Raw genomic sequence first — 26,993 nt, forward strand, 5'->3', positions numbered from 1 at the left:
AAAATAAATTGGTCACTTATGTATTTTTAAGATTAATTGTATATTTTCTTGTACTAACGACTCTCTATTCTGTTATATAAACCTTAAATCTAACTTTGATGTGGTGTAGTTGGGTGAACATAAAAAATATGAAAATATCTAAATTCCAGCATATTAATAAAGGTCAGTAATACATTTATCATGCTGTCAAAACCTAGACAAAAATCAAATCCTAGAAAAGGCGCTCAAGGATACAGAGATAGGAGGACTATTGATAGCTTTCTGTTTTACCAAAGCAAGCCTTGGTTTGCAGTTCACTTGGAATTAAAAAATTGTTTTCCAATTTACATTCAAACGTTTAAAAGAAAGTTTGAAATTGTTACCAAAATTTGAATTTGATTATATTTAGATTTCAACTTGAATTTTAATTCAATGCTTGACTTCCTCAGACTAAATGATTATTCAATCATCTTACACACAGTCATTTCTTTCGCTAAAATCAATATTCATTATAAAGAATCTTTTTAGCAAAAGCAGTGGTATTTAGAATAAATAGAAAATAAAAAAAATATGTATAAATAAAAATATCTAAATAGATAAAATATTAACATAATCATAAATACAAACTTAGTGGAAAACAGTGTCACAAGAATGCATGGCTATAAACGACTTTTAAATGTGCTAGCACTTATAACACTCATTAGTCTGATATTTAAGCAATGATCCACATATGGTACATATACATTTCATGACCCTAATCACAGCTAGAGAAGAATGGGCCATCTATTATCATACACCTACTTTATCTTGGACTGAAATCATTACACAAAACTTCATCACAAATTCATAAATAATTGTTTTGGACAATAAATGGTCAAAAGAAACAATTATTTGAGACATATTACAACATCATTTTTCAAAACATGACCTCTAATTGCAGTCTGTTCTTATATATTTTGTTATAATGAAATATTCTATTTAAAATAAGAATACTACTGCTTTCATTAAAATTTTCATTCAACAGACCAAGGATATTGATAAATATCTGCTCAAGGTATAATACAGCTTACATATGACACATACATGCAAGTGGGTGGTTGATGCAGTAAACCACAAAATCAAAGATATGGGTTTTAAGGTCATCTGTACTGATCTAAAACTGAACCAGATCAAGTGTGTGGGAGGACACAGTGGCTGTTCAATGAATCTCAATTTGAACTCAAAACATAGTATATTAACAATACATTTCAAACAAGGGTATGTCATTTTCAACTTGTTTTACTACATGCTGTGATTTATAAATAAGAATCACAAACTATGACTTCACAACCCCCTTTCCCCTCGCCCACACACATACACAACAAACAACAATCCTGAATCTGTGAATGAAAGAAGACACAAATACTAGATTTTATGATTTCATAAACATCTAATTTGAGAGTTTTAAAAATATACAAACAGTTTTTTATATCCACAATACAAGAACCAGTCAGACAAATTTACTTGATTTATTTCATAACGATATTTCATTATACAAGGTAATCGTGAAAATATTGCAACATTTCCATCAATCAACATCACATAGTGAAATTCACCATTATTAGTCTTTAGCACTTTATTTTTATTCCTGGTCAAAAGTCACATTCACCAAACCTCTGGTTCCACAAACATTTGCTCCTCTTTCTTTTTATCTGAAATCCCAACAATAAAAAAAAAAGTTAAAAAACCCGTTTTAACCTCAATGGTTCTGTACACAAACATTTGTATCATTCAATAAAGTCAATTAATAATATGGTAACTTTGCTCCATGTGGAAAACAAATATTCAGCAAAATATGATAAAAGATCCATCCAGTACTTTTTGACACATATGCATACTGTGAGTCAAAAATTCAAAGATTTCTGTCTGTCAGTCATCTTGTTCATAGACAATTTCGACCATAGCATAAAAAATCTAATGAATTTGGATATATATATATATATATCTTTAACAACCTTATCTGAATGGCACACTATCAATAAAACACTGAATTGTAAGATTGGTGAATTTTTCAATGTTTTCACATTGTACACTTTGAAGATGAAACTCATACTAAACTTATCTTTTCATGTCATTGTCAAAATGAACATTCATAGTCTTTTTGATTTTACTTCTTAATACTCATAATATTCAAAGATGCATCCATGTGGGAGTAATATGTTTGTACAAGGGCTCTGGCCTTCAAAAAATGATGACAAAATTTTGTGGTCTGACCCAAAAAAATGCATGTGTGTAGGTGTGCAAGATAAAAGCACTTGGTGGCGTATTGAACAATACACAGGTTTGCTTGCATCTAAACCACATCCTGTAAAATATCTCATCACAATGCCAATGTAATGCACCTGTAAATATCTGATCTTTCAAAACCGAAGACTCAGCAAGAAATGTAATTTGAAACCATAAAGAAACTCCACTGAATTAAGCATATTGCCAATATTTACTCAATCAAAGCAATATATCTAAAATGTTTGAATAAGTCACACAAGAAGAACATAATTACATCTTTATTATAGTATTAATAAAGTTAATCTGAACAAAGGCTCCTACAATTTTCCTGAGATCAATTATGTAGTACATACTGTCAAAAGCTGACCAGGCCTGTGAACTTATTTTCTCAAGTGACTTTTTTTGTTTATTAAATCACCCGATTACAAATGTTTCAAATAAAATTTTTAAAAATAAAACCTGATTAAATTTGTCTTGTGATATTGAAGAAGACAATGTGAGGCTTCATTTTGTCAGAGGCTTCATATTTCTTAGAATAATATTTTTGCATTGTGTTTGAGATCACTATTGGGCAGTCTCAAATCTGTGTCTAAAGACCAAAAACTAGCTTTACAGAAAGCGAAATTTTCTTAGTGTCTCCATATAATTTGTTAACACAATTTTTATTTCTCTACTGTTACTGCGAATGTTATGTAGTTTATAGGTAAATATACCTGTATGAGAGTATTTTTCATAACTAATCTGCTTTACCTGTATATCTCAAACATTTTCCATAATTTCAGGAAAATTGCAAATTAACTGTTTCCTGCTTGCTTAGTATTTGTGGATATTTACTGCAGCAGCTAAAGTAATGATAAAGATTAACTGAAATGGACAGGTGATATTATTTTCATCTTATTTCATATTTTCTGTTTTCCTACTTTGCAATAGTGAACATGCTCTTCTACAAGATAAAGACAGGTGTAAATTGATTAAAATCTGTCACAACATATGATTTTTTTAGACTAATGACAAACGGTTTTACATAAGATATAACAGATATCCAGGAGTTTGACATACAAAAAGTGGAAAAATAATAAATAATAATTCATGTATTAGACATACTTACCAATACAATCTGATATGGATTTAACATTTTTACCAGGAATGATTTTATAACAAATATACCTCCAAATCTTTGGAATACATTCCTTCCTTTTTCATCACCACAATTTTTTTTAATATCCTTTTTAAGAAGAATAATAAAAAAATAATCAAAGGCTTCAAATCACTTAATGGATTTTGTTTCCAATTTACAAGGAAAATGTAACAAGTGCATTGTCACTTGAAAGTGGTAAGTACAAAACATTTTCAATGTCTAAGTCATGTTTAACTTTATAAAATTTAACATCATATGATCAAAACCCAATAGTCATTATGATAATAGATATGATTCTATTTAATATCATGGTCAATAGTTACGCTATCTTTGAAAGACAAAATGGGAAAATTTGCAAAGTGTTTTGTTTTCTTCTGTGTATTCCATCCCTTATCAATTTGGTATGTGACTTTATGTCCTTGGAACAGTTGGGTCATATGAGGACAAGTGTTCATATGAATGCCAACAGCCTGGATCATATGAGGACAGGTGTCTATGGAGATATCAACAGCTGCAGTCATTAAAGGGAATATCAACAGTAAGGGTCATATGAGGATGGTTCTATGTGTATGTCAACAGGCAAAGTCATATAGAAGATGGGTGTCTAAAGGAACAGCAAGTCAGGGTCATATGAGGATGGTTCTATGTGTATGCCAACAGTCAAAGTCATATAGAAGATGGGTGTCTAAAGGAACAGCAAGTCAGGGTCATATGAGGACAGATGCCTGTGGAGATATCAACAGCTTCAGTCATTAAAGCAAAAGTGTCCAAGGGAACATCAACATTCAGGGTCATATGAGGATGATTTTACGTGGATGCCAACAGTCAAAGTCAAATAAAAGTGGGTGTCTAAGGGAACATCAACATTCAGGGTCATATGAGGATGGTTCTGAACAATATATTTTCAACAAAGAGCAAAAACACTGAACTGCGAGGTCATGGAACCTGACTTGTCTACTCTACACCTTTCTTTTGTGTGGCTTATGTTTACATGGAGTTTCAATATCCTAGTTTACATGCTGGGTAAGTAAAGATCCTATTCCGAAATTCCAACAAATGGCAATAACACTTAAATAAAGGGATTGCAGGCATTAACATTGGTCCACTGCACTTTGTCTTTGTATGATCAATGTATACCGCAAGTTTCATTATTCTACCTTAAATGCAAGCAATTTTAAAGTTGTGCTTAAGACACAAAATTAAAAAAAAGGGTAATAACTCTGTAATTAATGAGATACAGGTCCTGACTTGGTACACTGCACATTATCTTAGTATGCCCAACGTATACACCAAGTATGATTATCTTAGTTTTAATGCAAGCAAATCTACGCTCATGACACAAAATTCCAACAACGACCAATAACTCTGTACTTAGGGGTCATGGGCCCTGACTTTGCTACATTGCAATCTTGTTTTTGTATGACTAATATATACATCTTGTTTCAATATCCTAGTTTAAAAGCAGGCAAAGTGATGCTCAAGACAAAACGAGTTATTCCAACTTATATTCATCACCTTTGCAGGTGTGGATGGAAGCATACGAGGGGTCTTATGGTTTGCGAAACCAAATATCTTGGGGAAAACCCTAGTGGTCAAACAAGCAACACCATACCTTTTCACATCCATTAAGGTCATTGAACCCCAGACCCTAAAGGTCAAGCAAGCGACACCATACCTTTTCACATCCATTAAGGGCATTGAACCCCAGACCCCAAGTGAAAGGCAAGTGCTTTACTGAATCACCACCTGACAAATCAATCTTCTTATTATTTGTTACATCTAAATCTCTTTCAGGTGTAAAGACAATTGTACAATGTTTTTTTTTTTTTTTTTAATTGCTGAAGAAATTTCTCTTCAAAAGTAAAACAAACATTTTTACAATTCATTTAACTGAAAGTTGAACATCTGATTTCATTTTATTACTTCATTTATAAATGTTTGACTTTTTCTAATTTATTTCATTTTAACTACAAAATATAAGGAAGATATCAATCATTCAAAATTATTCTACTCCCATGCACCTATAGTTTCAGTATTTCTGTTTAACTTTTCAAGGAATAGTAGTGGTGACCATGAAACGTGTTTAAAATACTTTAAAATTTGTGTAAATTTTGATCAAAATCAAATACTTTGAGGAATCAATTCCCTGGAACTGATAAAGATTTCCTAAAAAGTTAACGGTGACTTTGATTCTGAACATGATCTTATCCTTGTTATTCTTACAACTAGATTTAAGAAATAATGGCACTGGAGTGATATTTCTGAACTGGTTGACGGTTTTCTTTGATAAACAGTAACAGTAAATTTAAGCTTTGAAACTTTAAAAATAATCTTGTATATGATGTTTATATAATTGTTGTTTAATGTTTCATCAAATTCTCTTAAGAAATGAAGTGATACCACTCAATTGGTTCATGATTGGCTATAATCAATCATAGTAATAGTGACTTTGAAATCCAGTAATAAGATCAAGGTATTGTCATCAATGACCTTTGCGTAAAGTTTTATTAAAATTCATTGAAATATAAATGATCTTGCTACAGTGAAGACAATGACAGGACAGGACAAGAATTGAAGGAATGGGACTGCATCTGACAAAAATGGATAACTGTATACCTCTTCAATACATAGATGGAATGTGAGATGTTAACTAAAATGATCAAATAAGAAAATACCTTTAACATTGCTACTTTCTGTTTCCATAGCTTTAATGTTGTTTGCATCCTTTCCATTTGGTTCATCCATGTTCTCTGTATTTTCCTCTGGTATTGGAGGCGTGATTGACCTAGATACAAAGGGGGCAGCTCTGCAGTGAAGGACATTACAATGGACAATTACTACTAAGCCTACCGCACAACACATGCAAGCACATACATTATCAAACATGTACTGAAGCCTTGTTAATTCATTCAGCTTTCATCAAAGAATAACGCAAAAGGTGGATAGAAGCAAGCCTTGTTGGATACATAAAGGATGAAAATAGTTTACATAGTGTTTCATATAGGACAAAAGCTAAAACCCTGAAATTTCAGTGACCACTCTCTTGTCATCAGATAAATGACCATACAATAACCTTTATAGAACACAGAATGACAATTTACCTGACAGGTTGATTTGTTTAGAAAAGTATATCAAGGAGTCAATAATATACAAAATGTCTATCAAATTACAGAAATATGAAATCGATTAGTTTACACGTCTATTGTACATGCTATTCTTCCATGAAATAGACAACAAAAGGAAAGAAACAGCTGCTACCTGGCCATCTATATGGGCAGCCTTATCGTGATTCACATCTGTACACTTAAGACTTTAATTATCTGTTGCTAAAACATTTCACTATCATGTATTACCTCTTGATTATTTTATCTTAGTGTACATGAAGTGTAAGTATAACAACAAGTCAGTTTGTTGTCAAGTACAATTTACATTTTGGTGTATAAATAAATGACTAGTTAATGGAGATTACGTTATGAAGATAATAGAGAGTAGTGACTGAAATTTCACTCCTAGATTTCTAATACGTTGTGCTACTATGCACTTTGTCGACATACGCTTGGTTAATAAGGCTAAATACAGATTAATATATTTTGATAATGAAGCCACAAGCTCAAAACACAATAATTACAACATATCTGACTGCTAAGCATATTAAGCAGAGGCTTTCTCTGGGGTGCCCCAGAGGTCCATATAGGGCCTTATTCCATAATTTCAGAATTTTTTGCCCATGTGTGATGGTGATTCCTATTTGAACCTTATTAGCATATCTATGACCAAAATAAATCTTCAGACAAAAAAGAAAATGTAAAGTGAAGGTTGTTGTTTGAGTTTGTTGACAACCTGCTTGAAAAATGAATTATTGTCAAGCAAACACAATTCACTTTGATGAAAGGGCTGTTATGGGTAGGGGCATTTTTTTTATTCCTAATGTTAATTTTTGTTGAGGGTCCTTGTTGATAGAAATATTTTGCTGATCTGTCAATTTTTCCCAGTTTCACCCAAGGGCCTCTTTTCAATTTCACCCAGAAAAAGCCCTGACAGCATATTAACTACTTAAGCCAAACTACATTAGTCATTAAGATCCCCTGCCCATCTTCATTTGTAAAATATATACATTTACAGTGAGCAACATGGAAAACTAAAGTATTGAAACCATTTCTTGTTTATGTTCAGTTTAAAATTCCGTTGAAAGTGATCAATGTAATAACAATTTAGTAGCATAATACTTTGAATATTAAAATCAGATTATCATACCTTTGTATTCTTATACCCAATGGTAATGATAGAATATTTGCCACTTAATTTCACTAATGCTGGATCATTCAATGATTCTATTACCGATCAAGTATGACAAAATAGTAAAATGGTTTGTACACATTGATAAAATACAATACAGCATCTAATAGTCAGATATATAAAATTGAAGGAAAGTTACTATCAGTAAAACAAATTATAACCGGTGATAGTGCAATATCACTTCAAACATTAGACTTCTAAAAACATTTTGGAGATTCACTATCATAGGTTTATGAGGGCTTTTTACCTACTGATGAAAAAGACCTATTGTTATTGTTCTGTTTCTTATCATCATTCTTCTTCTACCATGATTTTGTGGCCTCTAAATACCCCAATCGGTAAGAGATATGTTTATAGTCTCTTATCTCATCAAAAACTTTATCATTCCTTTGAAAGAAATGTGGAAAGCAGTCTCCAAGACTGTTTCATGGTTGATCAAACTTCAATGAGGAGATTATTAAATACGTCTACCAAGTCTCAACATAATTCATTTATTCCTTCAAAAGATAACACGTGGAAAGCATTCAGTAAACATGCTGAAAGATTTCAGCAAATCAGCTCACAGCAGCCTTATTAAATATGCGCAGAATATGTCAATAATCAAACTTGAACAAGGGATTAAGGTAACAAGTATACCAACCATGTTTCATCTAAATCTGACCAGTCCTTCTAAAGATATCATACAGAAAACAGCATCCAAGAGTGATAAAAGAAGTCAGCAAATCAGGTGAATTTGCTGTTAATCGAACTTGGGAAAGGTATTAAGGTAACAAGTGTACCAACCAAATTTCATAAAAATCTGACCAGTCCTTCAAAAGATATTATGCCGAAAGCAGCATCCAGATGGACAAAAGGACATGCAGAAGAATGGACAGAAGGACAGACAGATGGAACTCCCGTCTTAGTTGGGCAGGGGATAACAAAATGTAGAAAACATAGTTTATAAGCATTCCAAAACATATCAAAGTTATGTTGCTCTATACAGCAGTTAATATCACATGCAAAAATTACAAGCGTTAATACACATGCTTTGTGTTATTCTATTGGTCCTTATCAACACCTATTACATACATGTATAACTGTATGCGTTTGAATGAAACATGCAAGTTAGACACATTCTTTTTTAAACACCCTAAATTCTCTTGTTAATTAAATACAGATTCTTAAGTAAACTTAATAAAATTTCATTGTCATGGCTTCCCACCCAATAGTGAGAACAAGTACTTGAACATCTTAATTGAAATGCAGATATTTGTTAATGAGTGCCACAAGTTTCATTAAAAATCTGACATATAATCTGAGAAGTCAAAATGTGACAATATCTACAAAACAATGGACAAAAGGCAATATAATTAGTCACTTTAATGACTACCCTAAACAAATAGAAAAGATTACAGCACAATTTTAATCATAAAGAGGTTAGAAATTTGAACAATTAACAAATTGTAAAAGAAACCTACTCAACATTTAGAGACTTTCTTTTCTTATTTGGGACGTTATTTTCTGTGCTGGGTGTCGGTCGTTTGCGTGACAGCGCTTGATTTCCACTCTCACTGTGCTGGTATTGATGGTAGGTCTTGATAGTGTATACTGTTCCGCTTTTACACAGGTTCTGCAAAACTGTTGAAATAACAGAGTAATGAGTATGGTTATGGTAATATTTTTCTTGTTCGAATGCAAATTTTGTTATCTCTGATATATTTCCAAAGTATCACACTTCATGTTATTAATACTGGGTAAATTTTTCATTCAAATGATGAGTAAATATAGTATCATCAAAAATTCCTGATATTTCATTTGTCAAAGTTAACAGGTCATTATTTTGTATTTTTTATTCAATCATGTAATCCACAAAATGTCACCGAAGTTAATGTGTTAACCACTTCCCATCCCATGCCACGCCCTCAAAATCTGAGGATTTGCATGTAGTTACCTTTTTGTGCCTCTTCTTTCAAATAAAGTGATGCGAATGCTGATGTGTCATCTAGCCAGAATATCTGTGAGCCACCTATTTATCAAATCAGTTACAATACTACAACGAAATGCATTGAAATATGCAAGCAACTTTATATATTGTAAAATAGAGAGGATGCTTTCTTCAAATGTTTCAATTTGACTGCATTATTTGAAACTGATGATAACTATCTTAGGATTAAAACTGACAAGCAAACAGAGAGAAAATGTTGACCATTTCTTTGCAGTCAAACAAAAGTACAATAAATTAATGAAGCCATTATTGTTTTGATTAATGACATCCTGTGCAGTACTGACCAAAGGGAGAGAATAAGTGTATGAGGTCGCTTGTCTTCCACTCTTTAGGAAATGTTAAGTGGAATACATGGTCCCTGTTTGGAGTCACTGTAACAGAAATGGTGTCCATAATTTCATCTACACTTAACAGCAGTGTGTAATTCAATTAGTATTTTTATGACCAGGTATTACTTAACATATTCTTGATGTTCAAACAAAAAAACATCTCAAAATCTAAAATAAAAAAATCTTAAACTAGATTCGATAAGAAGAAATCCTAAAAGCTTAGCCTATGATAAATATGCGTTTCTTGATTCATGTTATATACACATGTATTGTTGTGACTTGAGGTATTATTCTTTTATTACTATGTACAAGTGCCAGAAAATTCAACAACAACTTTCTATGAACACTTTACATTTTGGTGTAGCAGCTGAGGGTTCTTTGTTTATGAAATATGGACCAACATTTTTATCTTAAGTTTTACTTTCTGACAAGACTTTCAAGGCATGTATTTCAAATGTGTACAGATTGGTTGCAATTTCTGCATAAAATATCACATTCACAATAGAGACAAACCGGTCTGACAAGCCCTCTTACCACAACAGAGACTATAGTCCAAGGGAGATAATACTACTTACAATCCTTGCCAGCTAGGTTAAGATAAGGGATATCATGAACTCGCATCAGGAAGAGTCTATTAAAATATAAAATCAGTACAAAAAATAAAAAGAGATGAAACAGATATAACAGAAGAAGTGACAAGATTCTAAAATATGTACATAGAAAAACAGAACAAAATTTTCTCAAACAGAGCTGACAATGAACACAATGTTGTCAACTGCTTAATTGGTACTTAATTGATTCAATATTTTGTTGTCCTTTCCTTTTAATAGGTTAGAAAGATCTATTATATTTGTTAATACATGCATGTCAAACCAACCTGAGACTTCAAATAAAAAAAACCCAATATCTTTGAGTCCACCAACTGAATTATCTCTACCATGAATACCTAGTTTACTTAATTATTAGTTAGGATTTTAGCTAAAACAATATTTCAGTCACAGCTGGGTTAGACTGAGTAACTTGTCTTTTTCAATAGAATACATTGCAGAGATGTGGCAGGCTTACTTGTTTATGAATGGCTGGATGAGTGGCGAGGAAGGTGGAACAATATTTTGGGACGGATTCTGGAAAGTACCTGTCACATCAAACAAGAGAGGTTCTATGACATATCATTTAATTCCTTCTTAAAATGTATTTCTCAAAATTTAGTAAGCACCTTATTGCATAGATAATTCACTGAAAACCAAAGGGTATTTAGGAAAATGGAAAACATCTTTTATTTTATATAAATAACATATAGAAGATACATGATGCGTTATATCCTTATTAAATGTTGCCTTCAGAGTACATGTGTAAATTAAGTCAGTTGTCTTGTAAAATATATAAATACATTCCTGAGTCAGAAATATTGTTGATTCAGGATCCAAATATCGCAGATACTTTATCATTATTCAATATGAGAATAAGTTAGATAGTTAGAAGCACAAATTCAAGTCTCTTTGGTTTATATCAACTGTTGTACTATTAAGTGATTTTTCACCATCAACTTTGTAAGTTGTGGTATACCATGTGTGCCTTGCTGTTTCTTTTCAGTGATATGTAAAACAGGATTTGAGAGTCATCAAAAAGTGTCATATTTGGTTGCAGTATGACCTTGTAATATGTATATCACCAAAGCTTTTACTAACCTAAGAAGTTAGACATGCAGATGAAACATATTCCAGTCAGGTAAGCATCATAACCTGCTTCATGGAGCGGTCCCTTCTCTGTTGTATATTTGTTGAACTTTTCTTCTATTTCTTTAAGTAAACAAAAAAAACCATTTGTAATTATATGTTCAAATTTCAAAAGACTAAAAGCAAATCATAGATCTATGACATGTACTTTGAACAAGAGTTGTAGGAAGGCATGATAACTAATCTCTAAATGCAACAACAAAAAAAACCAGAAATACAAATATGCAGTCTCATTTTATGGGAAAATGTTAAGCTTCAACTTTACTTTAATCAATAATCTTCAGACACTTTGATAACAAGCACAAGAACCCTTGTAGTACTTATTTCTGTGATGAACTATTCAATAAAAAAATAAGTCATTTCCTGCATTTAAACCATGCATCAGCTTGCCATAGAAATATTTGAAATTGTCACTGACAATAGCTTGTACAGATTATAAAATAAATAGTTACTCTACCTACCAACCTGAGGCTTCTGGAAGGGTTTGAACTCCAGGATCTTCTGTAGATCAGACAGACCTGTATTCATGATTCTGTCCTGAGGACATCAACACAATATAATCAAATACTGCCAACAGACTAATTTTCAAATATCATGATGATATGAATAGATTAATACTGTAAGGTTGAAATTTTGTATTCAAATCTATACATTTACTGACAAGATATATTTTTTGTAGATCTGCGGTGTTGCTAACCTCTAGCCATCTGATATCTGGTCATAGTCTTGAACAGTTCATGATGGGAAAAACCTTATAATCAATTCCATTGTGAAGTTATCTAATTTGTATGTATTTAAGTGATGCTTCGTTGCATTTGAACGTTATTTTTACCAATATTTGATCAAGATATTGATTTGAAATGTTTAGATAATGCTTATTCTTTAAAGAGAAGATATATCGTATGATTCTATCATTTTGCTGAGAAATATTTTTGTTCCAATAATGTAAGAAGGGTTAATCAAATTGTAATGTCTATCCAACCATGAAAAGCAAATACAGTCTCAAAATTGAAAATTAAAAACCTAGAGAATGCCTATGAGATGAACGCCCTATTTCTAAGTAGACCAGAATCTGATCAGGCGTAGAATATAATGCTATGATATCATAATAGTTACTTGGCAAATATGAATCAATGAATCCAATATATTTAGATGTTCTCAGGATGTGACGTTAATTCGGACAGTAACAGGCATGATGGAAAGGAACAAGATGGATGAACATGGATTATACTATAAGCTGTCCCCTCCTCCTCCACCTTCACTCCCACATAAAATACAAAAATGTTGATGATTCATATTTCTGCATATTGCTTTTAAAATTCTAAATTTAATGCGTGATATTGCTTCAGAATATCAAAGAGTTCTGGGGTGGGATAGATTCTTTCCTAGAACAGTTCTTATTAATACAAGTACCAGCTTACAGGAACATCAAACTTACACTTCATCAATGTACACTCACCTTGAAGGGACTTGTACTAGCCATAAGTTTAGTGTCTAACAATCTGTAACCAAGAATAATCTACATGTCACTTACTGACCATTGAATCCATTACCAAATGAACATACTTTTAAATGAAAATCTACAATGATGTGACAAATACACTGCCATGACTGCCACATGTGTCACACCATGATAAAAAGTTCCTCTGTGACAATGAAGTTAAAGTATGTCTATCAAACCTGTGAACTATTTCAAACTTATTATTAACTGCATTAACATTTTCAAATTCTTCATTTTCTTTTACATTGGAAAATCTCTTATCAGCTTAAATGATTAGTGTCTGAAATAGCCAAAATAAAGGTGATCATGAAAACATCAAGACATAGAAGTCAATTTTAGTTTCACTCTAATTAATTAAAATGATGATGCCCTCAGATTTACAGACAAAATATACTCCTAGTTCATATACATTATTATTTAATACTACCAGATTTTTTTTTCAATTATCCTAGCTTCTTTAAAAAAAACCTTGAGGAACACAGACGTAAAAACATTGACAGTCTGTGAACACATTCATTCAAAGATCTATATAAATACGCCTTCAGTAGATGGAATTCCGTTGTTTTATACATATCACACCAAGAGGAGAATGGTCACAACTTACTTAGGAAATGCAGACATGGACATATCCTTGAACTCTTCATAACTCTGAAAAAACAATTAATATAAACCATCAAACAAAAAATCCTTCCTGACATCAACTCCAACTGATCAATATCATCACTTAAACTTATTTTGGATTACAACAATGAGACTTTACCAATAGTTACCAACTATATATAGTCCCTGTTGACAACCACCTCAGATTAATAGTCGTAATTACATTTGCATCCCCTGTTAAGGCCCACTCTTTCTGATGACTTGTGTCTATCCATTCTTCTGGTCTAATGGACACCCAGTTTACCAATACTTATTCTAGCCTGTTAAGGCCCATTCTTCCTTGTCTCTGTCCATTCCACTGATGCAATGGACACTCTCAAAGTTACCGTTACTCATTAAAGCCCCTCTTAAGGACCACTTGTCTTGGGACTTGTGTCCATTCTACTGTGTAATGGACACTCTCAGCCTTACTGATAGTTATTTGGGCATGTTAAGGGATTAGGCCATTGTTAAGAACCACATATCTTGGTGATATGTGTCTGTCCATTCTACTGTGTAATGGACACTCTCAGCCTTACTGATAGCTATTTGAGCATGTTAAGGGATCTGGCCATTGTTAATAACCACTTATCTTGGTGATATGTGTCTGTCCATTCTACTGTGTAATGGACACTCTCAGCCTTACTGATAGCTATTTGAGCATGTTAAGGGATCTGGCCATTGTTAATAACCACTTATCTTGGTGATATGTGTCTGTCCATTCTACTGTGTAATGGACACTCTCAGCCTTACTGATAGCTATTTGAGCATGTTAAGGGATCTGGCCATTGTTAAGAACCACTTATCTTGGTGATATGTGTCTGTCCATTCTACTGTGTAATGGACACTCTCAGTCTTACTGACAGCTATTTGAGCATGTTAAGGGATCTGGCCATTGTTAATAACCACTTATCTTGGTGATATGTGTCTGTCCATTCTACTGTGTAATGGACACTCTCAGTCTTACTGATAGCTATTTGAGCATGTTAAGGGATCTGGCCATTGTTAAGAACCACTTATCTTGGTGATATGTGTCTGTCCATTCTACTGTGTAATGGACACTCTCAGCCTTACTGATAGTTATTTGGGCATGTTAAGGGATTAGGCCATTGTTAAGAACCACTTATCTTGGTGATATGTGTCTGTCCATTCTACTGTGTAATGGACACTCTCAGCCTTACTGATAGCTATTTGAGCATGTTATGGGATCTGGCCATTGTTAAGAACCACTTATCTTGGTGATATGTGTCTGTCCATTCTACTGTGTAATGGACACTCTCAGCCTTACTGATAGCTATTTGAGCATGTTAAGGGATCTGGCCATTGTTAAGAACCACTTATCTTGGTGATATGTGTCTGTCCATTCTACTGTGTAATGGACACTCTCAGTCTTACTCATGCATCCTGTGACTAGTCTTTTTGCCTTCCATCTTAGGCGATTATTGATTAAAGATATTCTAAAAAAATTATTCAAATAATTAGAAAACTTGACAACTATGAAAAACTGCAGTATTACTAAAATAACTGAACCCCAGTAAATGGCCGTTATATCACTGTCATTGATACAATACCAGTAGTGTACAGTCAATTTCAATAAATCTACACCTTCAAAATACAAAGGCTTAGCTCTAGCTACATGTATAAATCTTATGTATCTTCTCTGCATTCTTGTAACAGGTTCCGACAGAAATAACTCTCTGTATGAGTCAATATATTGTAGATAAATGCTGACTAGTCTGGAAACTAGTACAGAATCATCTAATAGACAGAGAATCAATAATCAAATGACAGCATATCAGAAAATAGACTTGCCTTGATTTGGATGTAACTTTGTTTTATTCAGAAATAATCAATATCAACCCAGTGATTGTTCAGATTTCAGAAATAGAACCAATCAAATGGCTGTTAAACCTGAGAACCTTTTGCCAAAACATATCCCAAGGGTGATGACAAGATATGGTCAGTTAAGTGGAGCTCTTGTCTTATAAAAGGACAGAAAGCAAAATAAGATGAGTAATAGAACCATACCTCTGGTAGTGGGTAGAAGAACTGGTGCAGTATATGAATGAGGTCCAGCATCATGTTGTGTCCTACTACCAGCTTACCCTGAAGACAAATGTATCACAATGTCTGAAACACCTGGTCTTATCTTCCTTGCACTTGTTTAGGATTCTCTGAGTAAGTTTTTCTTTTGCTTATATTTTGCCTTGGTTTTATTGAATTTGATATTTGATTATGATCATGTTCATATGTTGATATTTGTTGTTGTTTCTGTGTTACAAACAGTTCATTCATAATTCATGCAACTCCTCTTTGAATGTTCTATTTATCATGTTCATTTATAATTGATGTTACTCCTATCTGACTGTTCCATTTATCATGGTATCAATATGACAGTCTAAGAAAGTCTAAGAAACATGCTCCATTATTAAACCTGATAAAATTGTACCAAAATTTCAGAGTACAAAATTCAAATTCTAGAAACTAACCATAACAAAGATTTCTTATCATTTTTTTTGTAACATTACTTACAGATTGAGATATTGTACGGATGACCTTGGTGAAGCCAACAGCATTGTCTAAATCAGTCTTAAATAAACAAGAACTTTCTTTATTGGTCTGATCGGAGTGCAGTATAGTAAAAGTATTATACACAAATGCAATTTGATTAAAATAACTTCAATAGTTGGATTAAACCACTTACTATCACATATATCAATAGAAAAGCAACACTAATAAGTATACTTAGCACATCGGCAATAGTGTAGCAAAATAGATATCTATTTATAAATGTACTCTAAAATCTACAAGGAAGTCATCATTCAAAAACAATATTTAAGCATTTGTAGTTGTGTCTGTTTGAAGCTGATGAGTTATTTGACACAGCGATTGTAGGGTTTTCAATCAAACAGTGTCTAGTGATATTCTATTGCAATTTGAGTTCTATATATGTATATTTAATAAAACTTATACAACAATAATTCGTTCCTTATATCCAGGGAGGCAATTCTATTTAAAGTATCATACTTACCACCTCTGCAGCCTGTTTCTCAGCCTCTCGTCTCTTCATGTCTTCCTCACTCTTTATTCTAGTTACAACAATGTGCCGTTCCTTCTTCTCGTCTGTCTGTGTCTCCAAGTGTATACCTGATAGAAACCTGAACGCCACTCAGTGTTAATGATGTATAACAATATCTGACAAATTCTAGAATTCTAAACAACTGTGGTAACACAAAACCATGGATATAGCAATTTACAAAATATGATAAGAGTACAAAATGTCAAAACAAAATTCAACTGAATTCCCCTTCTCTTGTGTACAAACAAACTATATAAGATATACAAATGATTGAAATCTAGACTATTCTATCATACCAGGACAATATCTATGTACAGAGCATGTAGATGTAATTAGGAGAAATTATCAAATGACACTATGATACAAAAGCTTCTTAGGAGAAGCCTCTCATCATAAATACTAGCTGCCTGACTAATACCTCCACATATGGAAGTTCCTGTGTGTTGCACCAGAGGTATACAAAGGTATACATTGTTTTGTAAATGGGCTAGCACTTCCAATAAAATACTTCTTTCCCTATACCAACTGTAAACATATGAAGCAACTGCCCCACCTCGTTTCATACAGTCATGTGAGCCACTTACGTTTTAGGAGTTGTTTTGGTGAGAAAAAAGTACTCCATCTAAAACTTTACTGATATGTTGACTCTGAAGATGGAATACTCTAAATGTATGTATTTGGAAAAGGCAAGAACAAATCTTTCTTTAAAGACTTATTCTCAAAACTACATTTTTTGTAATGTTTATTACGACTGGTAAATCAGATATCATTAGGTCATTTCACCAGTTTTTTCTCATTTTGTACTTACTGAGCTCGTAAAGACTGGTAAATCAATTTTCTCTGGAACCCATTACAGGATGGTAGACTCAGTTTGTCCTCAGTAGATTTTTCAACAAAATCAGAAACTTTTTCACTGCAACAAATACAAGCATCTGTCAATGAACAATAAAATGTCCCTTCAAACATCTGCTGTGGGATACATTCACATCGACCAAATCCTTTTCCTTGTACTTCTTTCTAATGCAAGTCTTTTTATTGGGTGATAGGATTTGAAGTACTTGGGATGAATTAATTGTTCCCTACTGTTAACAATAAACTTATTAACTAAACTTAAGTTGTGATATGGTCCAACAAAACAGTCAAAATGAACAGAGTAAATACAAATATACAAGAAATTTACAATGACCAGTCGAACAGCTGATGGTCCACTTTGTTAGAAATAATCGATGCTAAGATCTTCTTCAAAAAAGATTTAATCAGTTGACAAAAAAAAAAAAAAAAACAGAAAAAAACATCACAAACAGAAGAAGCAATTTCAAAATGATTGCCATTAGATGTCATGTGGGCCACAGTGACCTAATTTTGCTATATGATACAGCAGTACTTGTTAGTTACTCATGATTATAATGTCAGTGACTTACAATTTAAGCTAGGTCTATAAGTAAGTTTTCAATTGATCTCACAGTACTAGTTTGCATACACAACAATAATCTACAGGTATATCATACACTTTTTTCTTTTATAATATGCAAAGATGATATTACCAAATTTCTTTGATAAATTCCTTCTGTTCATCTGGAATGCTGACTGGCCCTTTTGATGTCCCCTGAGAGACCCCATCTGGAGTGACAAAAGCTGGAGACGAGAACTGTGAGAATTGCTGGTGTTTCTGATGTAATGCCTCTCGAAGATTAGCTTCGTCACCAGGGGTCAGGTACGATATACCTGTAATAGATATATCTCAGGTACAAAATTCAGAACTGGCATTCACTACTAAGTAATTAATCCAATGTTAAAGCAATTTCAAAAATGTGATCAAATTAACAGCAAATGCCGATCCACACAGATAAATTCAGGTGAACAAATGATGCCTAATTATCAGAAATAGTAATAACTGCAAATTTGGATGTGTAGTGAAGTGTGTGCATTGTGAACATTTCACCAATTGTATGATATGACAGGTGTCATTTGACAAGCTTCACCAGTCTTTCTTGCATTTGTGGGAAGATAAAAAATATTCAGTTTTTCAGAAAACCATTCTGATTTTTTCCCCATCAAAACTTAGAATAACTGGCATTAAATAAACAATCAATTAACAATATATATATGAATAGCATTATGTAATATTTAGAATCCATTACAAAAATCAGATGTGATATGACTGTAACGTATATCATTCAGTAATATTCTTGTATGTATTCCTTTCTTATTTTTACAGAGACTAAACACTTTTAAAAACCTGATTTTGTACTTAAAATGCACCAATCTCACCATCTTTAAAGGCCTTGTTAAAATCAAATCCTTGAGATACCAGAAACTCTATACTTGAACTCTACAAAAGAAACATAATACAGATTACTTTTCTTTGTTATGTGATAAAAGTTTCTTGAATTTCATTTCATTTCATAATGATTAGATTTTATGAAACTAATATTGTAGTTTCAATTTTTACTTGCCAAAGCTTGCAAATATAAAAACTTCCAAAACTTCATATCATGTAATCTTTGCTTGTAATAGAGTGTGTTTCAGGAAGTCTGAAATGGTTTGTTATGAACTCTAAAAAAAAAATCACAAGATCTCAGACAAATTGAACATTTCACTATTAAGTGATGCTATTAATAAATTAGTTACATTATGTATTATTATTGGGGTATAAAGAAGAATCTGAATAATGAAAATATCAAACAAGATGTTTATAAAGGGCAGACTGCATCAATACCAAAACTTGTGATTAATACTAGCATCACATAAGGAACTCATCCTTAACTTGCACCAAGTATTCATAGTGTTAATCTATATACTTCTTCAAAATATTGTGATGCAATACCAATCAATCAATACCTGTATCAATGAGTGAATAATGCTAATACAAATATTATTGCTTGAAATAAGTAATATTTCCATTAATTGGGTATTGCATTTGCTTAAATAACCTTTAACATTCACAATATGAATTTGATCTTATATTAGTTGGTTGGTGTCAGGTTTTCTGTTTCAGTGACTGTATCTATCTCAAATGAATGTTAGTGTTCTGGTGACATGAGGGGTCAACCTGCATCTATCAAATTAGATGGAACCATCCATAATGATGTCTTGATATTGAATAGTTTAAGAAGACATTTGACCTTACACCTGTAAGTTATTGATTGATTATCTGTTGAGAGATTCCCGAGAAATTTTAACTCAATACTTTTATTCCATATGTAGTTAAGGTTGCCTTTGGACCTTTAACCTTGACCAATGAACACTACCAAGTACCACCTAATCAGCTGCAGAACTTAATAAAGTAATGCTTTAATGTAAATATTGAGTAACTCTGTCCAAGTGTACATAATATTTGCACCTATTGACGACATAGTGATTACTACAATTTTTGTACATACCCTTTCCCCACTCTATGATGGGGGTATAATGAATATATATACCTGACACAAGAAGCGGACATCAGGACCGGATCGTGAATAAGGACGAGGGAAAATGTAGAAATTAAATGGCCTGGCTTTATACCTGTAATGTTATAAAAAACATTTAAATGTACATTTGCTGTACATAAGAGCAGCTGCAACTGCTATTATTTATGTTAAACATACAACAAAAAATAATTAACACATGAGACAATACATAAATTTACTTCAACTTACTAATATAAGCTATTTCATCTAAAAAGTAGAAATGAAGGCTTTTCAAGAACAATCATCTTCTTTATTGTGATATAGATGTCATCAACATGTTCCGACCACTATGTGGCCGTCATCAGGACATTTGTAAGCTCTGAAGTACAATTTTGCAGCTGAAGATGATGGTTACAACTGTTTGGTAAACATTTAGACACTATGGATACATAACTTTGTGACATCATACAGGTAATTATACAAGGACTAATGTGATTAGCTGCATTATTCCATAATCAGTGGCAGTGTATGTTTGTTTAATGATTAACTTAGACACAATCACATCTAAAAGAAACTTTATGTCATCACACATAAATGTTAGGAACATTGTATTTATAACAATTTAGCTATTCTGGCATAAAATTGAAATTAACTGTAAATCAAGCCGTATAGAAATTTCACTAAATAGTGTACGAAACAAAAATCTTGGCTATGAAATCTTCTGTAAGTGTGAATTGTATCACTGTTGATCTAATCCAAAACCTGGTTTAAATACACAATGGAGGTTATGACCTTCAATGTCTTCGCTAGGATACAATACCCTGTGCCTCAGGTTTACTAGTCTGAAGCTCAACTGCTGAAGCTAAAGAGAAGTTCTCTCTAGCCGAGTGGTATATTGTGGCTAGTATTTTACCACCATTACATGTTGATTTACAAATTAATATGAAATGAATTTCTCATCAATAGGTTTTACTTACAATGATTTTTCTTCATTATAATGAAAGGTACAAACACCAAACTGCAGAAGTAGGAAATCACATGTACCCTGAATAACAAAACAAAATTTCTGTATACATTATATCAAACATTTCAACATTCATTCCTAATGTATGATAAGTTTGATTTAATATCTGATGTATTACAAAATCTGTGTATTCCTACCATGGTAAATCTCTTCATATCGATACATATCCTTACTGTATATGAACAGTACACAGGGGTCTGAAAAAATATTTTAAACCACTAGGCACAGGACTAGTGGGCTGAAAAATTTACTTGTCTGGATTGGAAATTTACTCGTCCAAATTCAGGTATGAAAAGGCGACTTAATCAGCGAGGATGTGACATGTGACTTTTTTTCTATTTTTATTTAAAATTTTAGTGAAAAAACTATGCAGTGATGGCTGCTTTGTGTCAAACATTGTGCATGACTTAGGCCTAGCAATAGTGTTTGTTTACATCCCATTGACTAGGTGCTGCTAAATACAGACCGGTACATGTTTGTACTGCCCGAGAGCTCCTGACATCATTATGACCGCAGGAAAATGACTAAGGTATTCCAAATGCTATATTTGACATCATGGGAGTTCCAGTGTAATCAAAAGTTAGAGTGCAGACTGGAATATGTTGTTTTCGAAGTACCATAAACACGTTTCTTTGTTTTAAATTCTCTTTACATTTTTATTGAAATTTGTAACATTAATATCATTGGAAAAAATACTCGTCCGACGGACGACTGACAAAGATAAATCTGGTTGTCTGAGACAATTTTCACACGTCCATGACGACTGGACGAGTGCTTTTCCGGACCCCTGAGTACATTGTAACTATCCAGAAAAAAGATAATAGCTGGTAAATAGCTCACAGACTGCTATTGCAGTTTCAGTTCAGTACAAAATAATATTTTTATATGAGAAACATTTAAAATAGACTCTCAGACACATTAATCATATGTGTAACGTTATACTTCTTCCCATATAAACTCTACATTTAGAAAGAGTAAGTAATTTGCTTTAACAACATATGAAGTTTTCAGTGGAAGAGCAAGGGATTTCCAGAAAAACTGTACATAAATGGTGATAGACACATGTACTGGAAAATTTGAAATATAGATATCTATTTTACATGAAATGCACCTACAGTATCTTATGTAAATACCTGTCTCACTCGCTGGTAGCGTACTTCTGGTGTATCAAATGGCATGGCATGACCTCCATTTTTTGCATCCAACCCTTAACAAAAAGCATATCGGTAAACAAATGTGATAAAACTGAAATATGCACACGAACATTTCAATATTCTTTTATTGTAAAAAATCATTTCAAAGCTTACTGATGCCTTAAGCTGTCATTTTATTCATTTTTTAGAAATCAAAAATGCATGTCAGTGTCTTTTGACAGGACATATTAAAATGTAGTCATTGAAAAGTTAACTTAAACATTGTAGTTATATATATTTATTTTATCTATGTGTGAAAACTTTTATCACACTGTATAATTTCCAAGGAATTATTTCCATTTCATATTTTACATTTCTAACAAAGTTGATCAGAAATTTGATAAAAAAAAATAAATTCTTTCTATTCACACAAATGTAAATCTATTTATATCAAAAATATGTATCATTCAAATGAATCAATCTGATGTTCTATCGACTATTTCATATTGGTTCATTAACTCTAGAATGATATCAATATTTTCAGTGCAGCAGCAGCTACAGTTGTTAACAAATACAGTCAATATTACTGTACCAAATACTATAAATGTGCATGTGCAGCCAAGTATAACACATTTCAATTTAATCCAAACCAAGCTGTAAAAAACAGTACTGTCTATTGGGTTTGTCTAACCTGTATATTTGATTTTTTAATTCTCTACCAAGGAAAAAAACATTTGTTTCCTTAACAATTCCACTTAAGATCTTAAAACACTTTCGTAAATGCTTTTACAATAACATTCCTGCATGTGAAATAATTTAACCTACTTTCGTATACTGAAATCCTTCAAATTTTTCATGAGGATTTAAGAACCTGTTTAGCCAAGTCTAATCTTCCACAGGGTCCTCTTGTTAGTAAAACATGGTATATGTTAAAATACATGATTGTTCACAACAGGATTATAAGATTTTCATACATTTTTCACAATTACATGATTATGAATATCACAGAATGCACAAAAGTTTGTGCAAATTGTTTTTTTATTATTAAAGGACAATTTGTCTATTATATATACATACTAATATAGTAAAGTGTAGAAATTGACAATTATATGCTAATAGCCAATATAGCATACAGTAAAACATTACTGGTATTGGAAAGAAAATCTAGAAATTAGTTGATTACGACTTTTCATTTTGAAGTTTGTTCCATTCCTGACAACCAAATACATAACATGTTTCGAATAAGATGTCCAGTGATTTGAAACAAATATATTTTTAATGGATACCTTCCTTGTAAACTGCTGATGAACATTGTCAGCCAAAATAAAATCACTGGAAAGATGTTGTGATACCTTACCATTTATGTCATAATTGACTTTTTGAGCTTGAAATAATTTTGAATTGGCATCAATTTCAAAACTTTAAACATTTCTGCTAAAGGAGCATCATATGATTTCTCTAAAATCAATTTGGCAGCACATTTTTGAGCTTTTGACAATTTGTCTACAGAAGCTTCTGTAATTCCAGACCAGACCAGAATATATGTTTATGTTTGTAAGGGGAAGAGGAGGGGTTATATTAATGATCCACATATGGTTCACTATATATCTTAATCAGAGGCCTTTAGGCAAACTGAAGAAAAAGTTTTCTTGTGTAATGTAAAGTACAAATTAAACTGCTTGATTTGAGAGAACTTATTTTTTGCTTGATAGGTTAAGTGTAAAAAAGACTGGTTAACCACAGGTCCCAAGATTTTATCCATGCTGAGTCACTTAAATGAATAATGACTTCTGTTACACTGACACCCATATAGGGACTTTCCAATATTACTGAGCATTATTTTCACAAGCATAGCAGTAACCTTTTGATACTTTATTATGCAATACATATAAATATACTGACAATTTTCTGTGTATACCTGTGAATTCCCCATCGACAGACAAAAAGTCAGCATCATTGATGGACTCTGTGACAAAATTCAGCATCTGTTTAAAATCTGAAACATGAAAATGATGTGACAAAACACAATCGTCAACATTTTGATAATAACAGATTACAGCCCAAGAGTCCTGATATCAGAGCCCAAGGGTTGATTTGAGGTGTGATATTAAAATGGTCATATAATTGTCTTTTTATCAATTTTTTTTTCTTTAACTCATCCAACTTTACAATTCCTCCCGTAAGTTCTTCTAAAAATGCCTTGTCATAATTAGTCCTAGTTGCCATGATTTGCTGTTTATGTGGAAAATGGCATCATGTGGAAATTTTAGAGTGATTAAAAAATTATTTTGTTTAAGAAAAATGTTTATTTCTTCCACGCCAACAATATTATGTTCAAATCAGACAGTGGTAAGCATGAGCGCCAATCAACTTGTGGAAATTTCAGATTTGTCACTCATACAAAAACGGTGTTATCAGCAGTAAACATATGAAACTTAATAATAGCAGATGTTTATATATATATCACATAAATGTCACGTGCCTCTACCTAATACACCTATTAGAATCTGGATTGATTATAGAACATGATTAATTTTCAAAGGAATTATTATTAAAACAAGTAATATTAAACAAAGAATCAAATTTTGGATATTATTATTGTTTATACTACTATTACATAAAATTAACATTGTAGAATCATTATTTTTTCTTCAAATTATCATATTACTTGTGACCACTGCTTTCCTTCATAGTCTGGAGCTAGGACTGAGCTAAGGGACGAAATGACAAGCTTTAATTTATGAATGCAATCTAGGCTTGTCAAAGAGAACGCAATGGATGTATCTAAAAAATCGCTAATAGGAGGATTTTAAATTTCAGCATTGCAACAATTATTTCCAATTTTGAAGATATTACGCATTTCATCACTCGACAATGTGCCACAATCAAATTACCCACTTTTTCGTGTGATCTCCATTTTCCCAGCCGCTTAAGACATAAGAAATATGTTGTTCAACTTTACAATGCGAAATATTTTTAAGCTATCAGAAATTAGTAGGATAGATAGTAAAATTACTAAACAAATGTTTATAAAATTTTACATAGTCAATGCCAAAAACAATATATCATATGTCACAAAATGTAATTTTGTTAGATGTAAGGGACGATTGTTTCGATTTGACTTGTAGGTGTTTACGTGCAGCTGGGAAAACACACGTCTCATGTTCGCATTGCTGTAAACAATATATATATATATATCATATTCGCCAAAGATTTATTGGAAAACAGGTACTTACTGCACGCTTATCATAATACTTTAGAAAAGATATCCGGAAATTAGAGAATTTACTATTGCAAAAACAGATCTACAGTAAAGGTAAGGAGCTGGGGGTTTCCCCATGGTATTAGTTATAAATATCTTGTTGATATGGCTATGACTTTTTTTTCAAAAGTAAAACCTGCCACGTTGAAAGCGAAATTTAACGTCTGGTAATGACTGCCTCGTTGAAACTGTTTTGAATTTGTTGTAAGTTCATTTTATGCATTTTCATCAATTATTGATATGGTAACGTTAACATATTGGAAATGAAAAATAGCTATCGTGTCTGGAGCAGGAAATTGAAAAGGTCCAATACAGAAATAGATATGTAAATCTTCAATGTGTTCGGATGAAATTCTTTTCAATTATTTGAGAGAGTGTACTTACAGTTAGAATCCAATATATCAAATAAATAATCTCATCTCTTCTGATAACATTTCTATATGACCGCAAATGAAGTATTGTATCTATGGTATGTGGTGAAATAAAGATTACAAATTATTACATTGTGGTATATGTGACTACTTTCTAACATGTAGTTACTTCACACTTCAGTGATATATTGCATGATTAAAGAAGGACATTCAGCTTGCATCATTTCCAATTACCTAAAAGGACTAGTCATATATTTGATTTGTTCATGTCTGCTCCAATAAAAAATTGAAAAACATTGATATGTAGTATGCACCATTATAACAACCTTCAAGATGGATAGTGTTAAAATCTACCTTGGATAGCTATATCTAGACAGACCAGAATTATGTTCTGATAACATATACACTGTTTGAAGAAAAACACAGATTGATAACTAAAATATTGAGGCAAGAGAAACTAAGATGAAATGTGATCAAGATGTACTTAAAAGGATGACATAAAAGAACTAAAAAAGTGGCTTGTGATCCCTAGATTTACTCCTTGGATATCAACATACTGTTTTAGCATAATAATGTTTGGGTAATCCTGATACATATGAATAGACATGTAGCCACCTAAACCTGGAGACATGGGTAACCTCTGAGGTAATAAAAGGACATTCCAATCTTTTCTGCTATAGCTAGGACTTGCATACCTGTGTATGGGTTGGTGGTCCCTCTGTGTCGCGGATGTGTTTTTCAGGAAGCTGGGTATGAACATGTCTGTGCTGTTGTGATTGTGTCCATGGGCAAGACACATTACTTTTATTGCTCTGGATGGTATGGGACGGGCCTCCTGTATGTTGTTCAGTGAGGAAGCCAC

General features: G+C 32.4%; 1 protein-coding gene across 4 annotated transcripts; it reads right to left on the reverse strand.

Moving 5' to 3' along the window:
- Positions 1–1,471: 1,471 nt before the first annotated feature.
- LOC132544606 (poly(A)-specific ribonuclease PARN-like) lies at positions 1,472–25,415 on the reverse strand. Of its 4 annotated transcripts, none has more exons than XM_060208226.1 (22): positions 25,397–25,415; positions 24,417–24,494; positions 22,499–22,572; positions 21,319–21,386; positions 20,375–20,456; positions 19,221–19,281; positions 18,494–18,674; positions 17,758–17,862; positions 16,902–17,028; positions 16,403–16,459; positions 15,899–15,976; positions 13,836–13,879; positions 13,190–13,232; positions 12,192–12,267; positions 11,683–11,793; positions 11,060–11,129; positions 10,570–10,625; positions 9,950–10,036; positions 9,612–9,686; positions 9,139–9,298; positions 6,058–6,167; positions 1,472–1,670 (listed from the first exon to the last, which is right to left on the reverse strand). In XM_060208226.1, the coding sequence occupies exons 1-22, from the start codon at positions 25,413–25,415 to the stop codon at positions 1,624–1,626; spliced, it is 1,809 nt and encodes a 602-aa protein (XP_060064209.1). In that variant the 3' UTR covers positions 1,472–1,623. The 4 variants fall into 4 exon arrangements, 3 of the variants coding, with proteins under 3 accessions (XP_060064209.1, XP_060064208.1, XP_060064210.1); XM_060208225.1 differs by having other exon boundaries at positions 6,058–6,188; XR_009554004.1 differs by having other exon boundaries at positions 1,583–1,670; positions 9,144–9,298.
- Between the last annotated feature and the right edge of the window lie 1,578 nt (positions 25,416–26,993).

Source organism: Ylistrum balloti, unplaced genomic scaffold, assembly GCF_031769215.1.
Source record: "Ylistrum balloti isolate Yb309-2 unplaced genomic scaffold, AGI_CSIRO_Ybal_v1 Utg369802, whole genome shotgun sequence".
Taxonomy (NCBI): domain Eukaryota; kingdom Metazoa; phylum Mollusca; class Bivalvia; order Pectinida; family Pectinidae; genus Ylistrum; species Ylistrum balloti.

Bases quoted from the DNA above. Each gene is read 5' to 3' on its own strand.
- LOC132544606 (XM_060208225.1), bottom strand. The intron at 16,460-16,901 runs GTAAGTATGATA...TGTTTATTTAAG, and splicing joins AGAAACAGGCTGCAGAGGTG to ACTGATTTAGACAATGCTGT. The intron at 1,671-6,057 runs GTATTTTCTTAT...TTGGGATTTCAG, and splicing joins AGAAAGTAGCAATGTTAAAG to ATAAAAAGAAAGAGGAGCAA.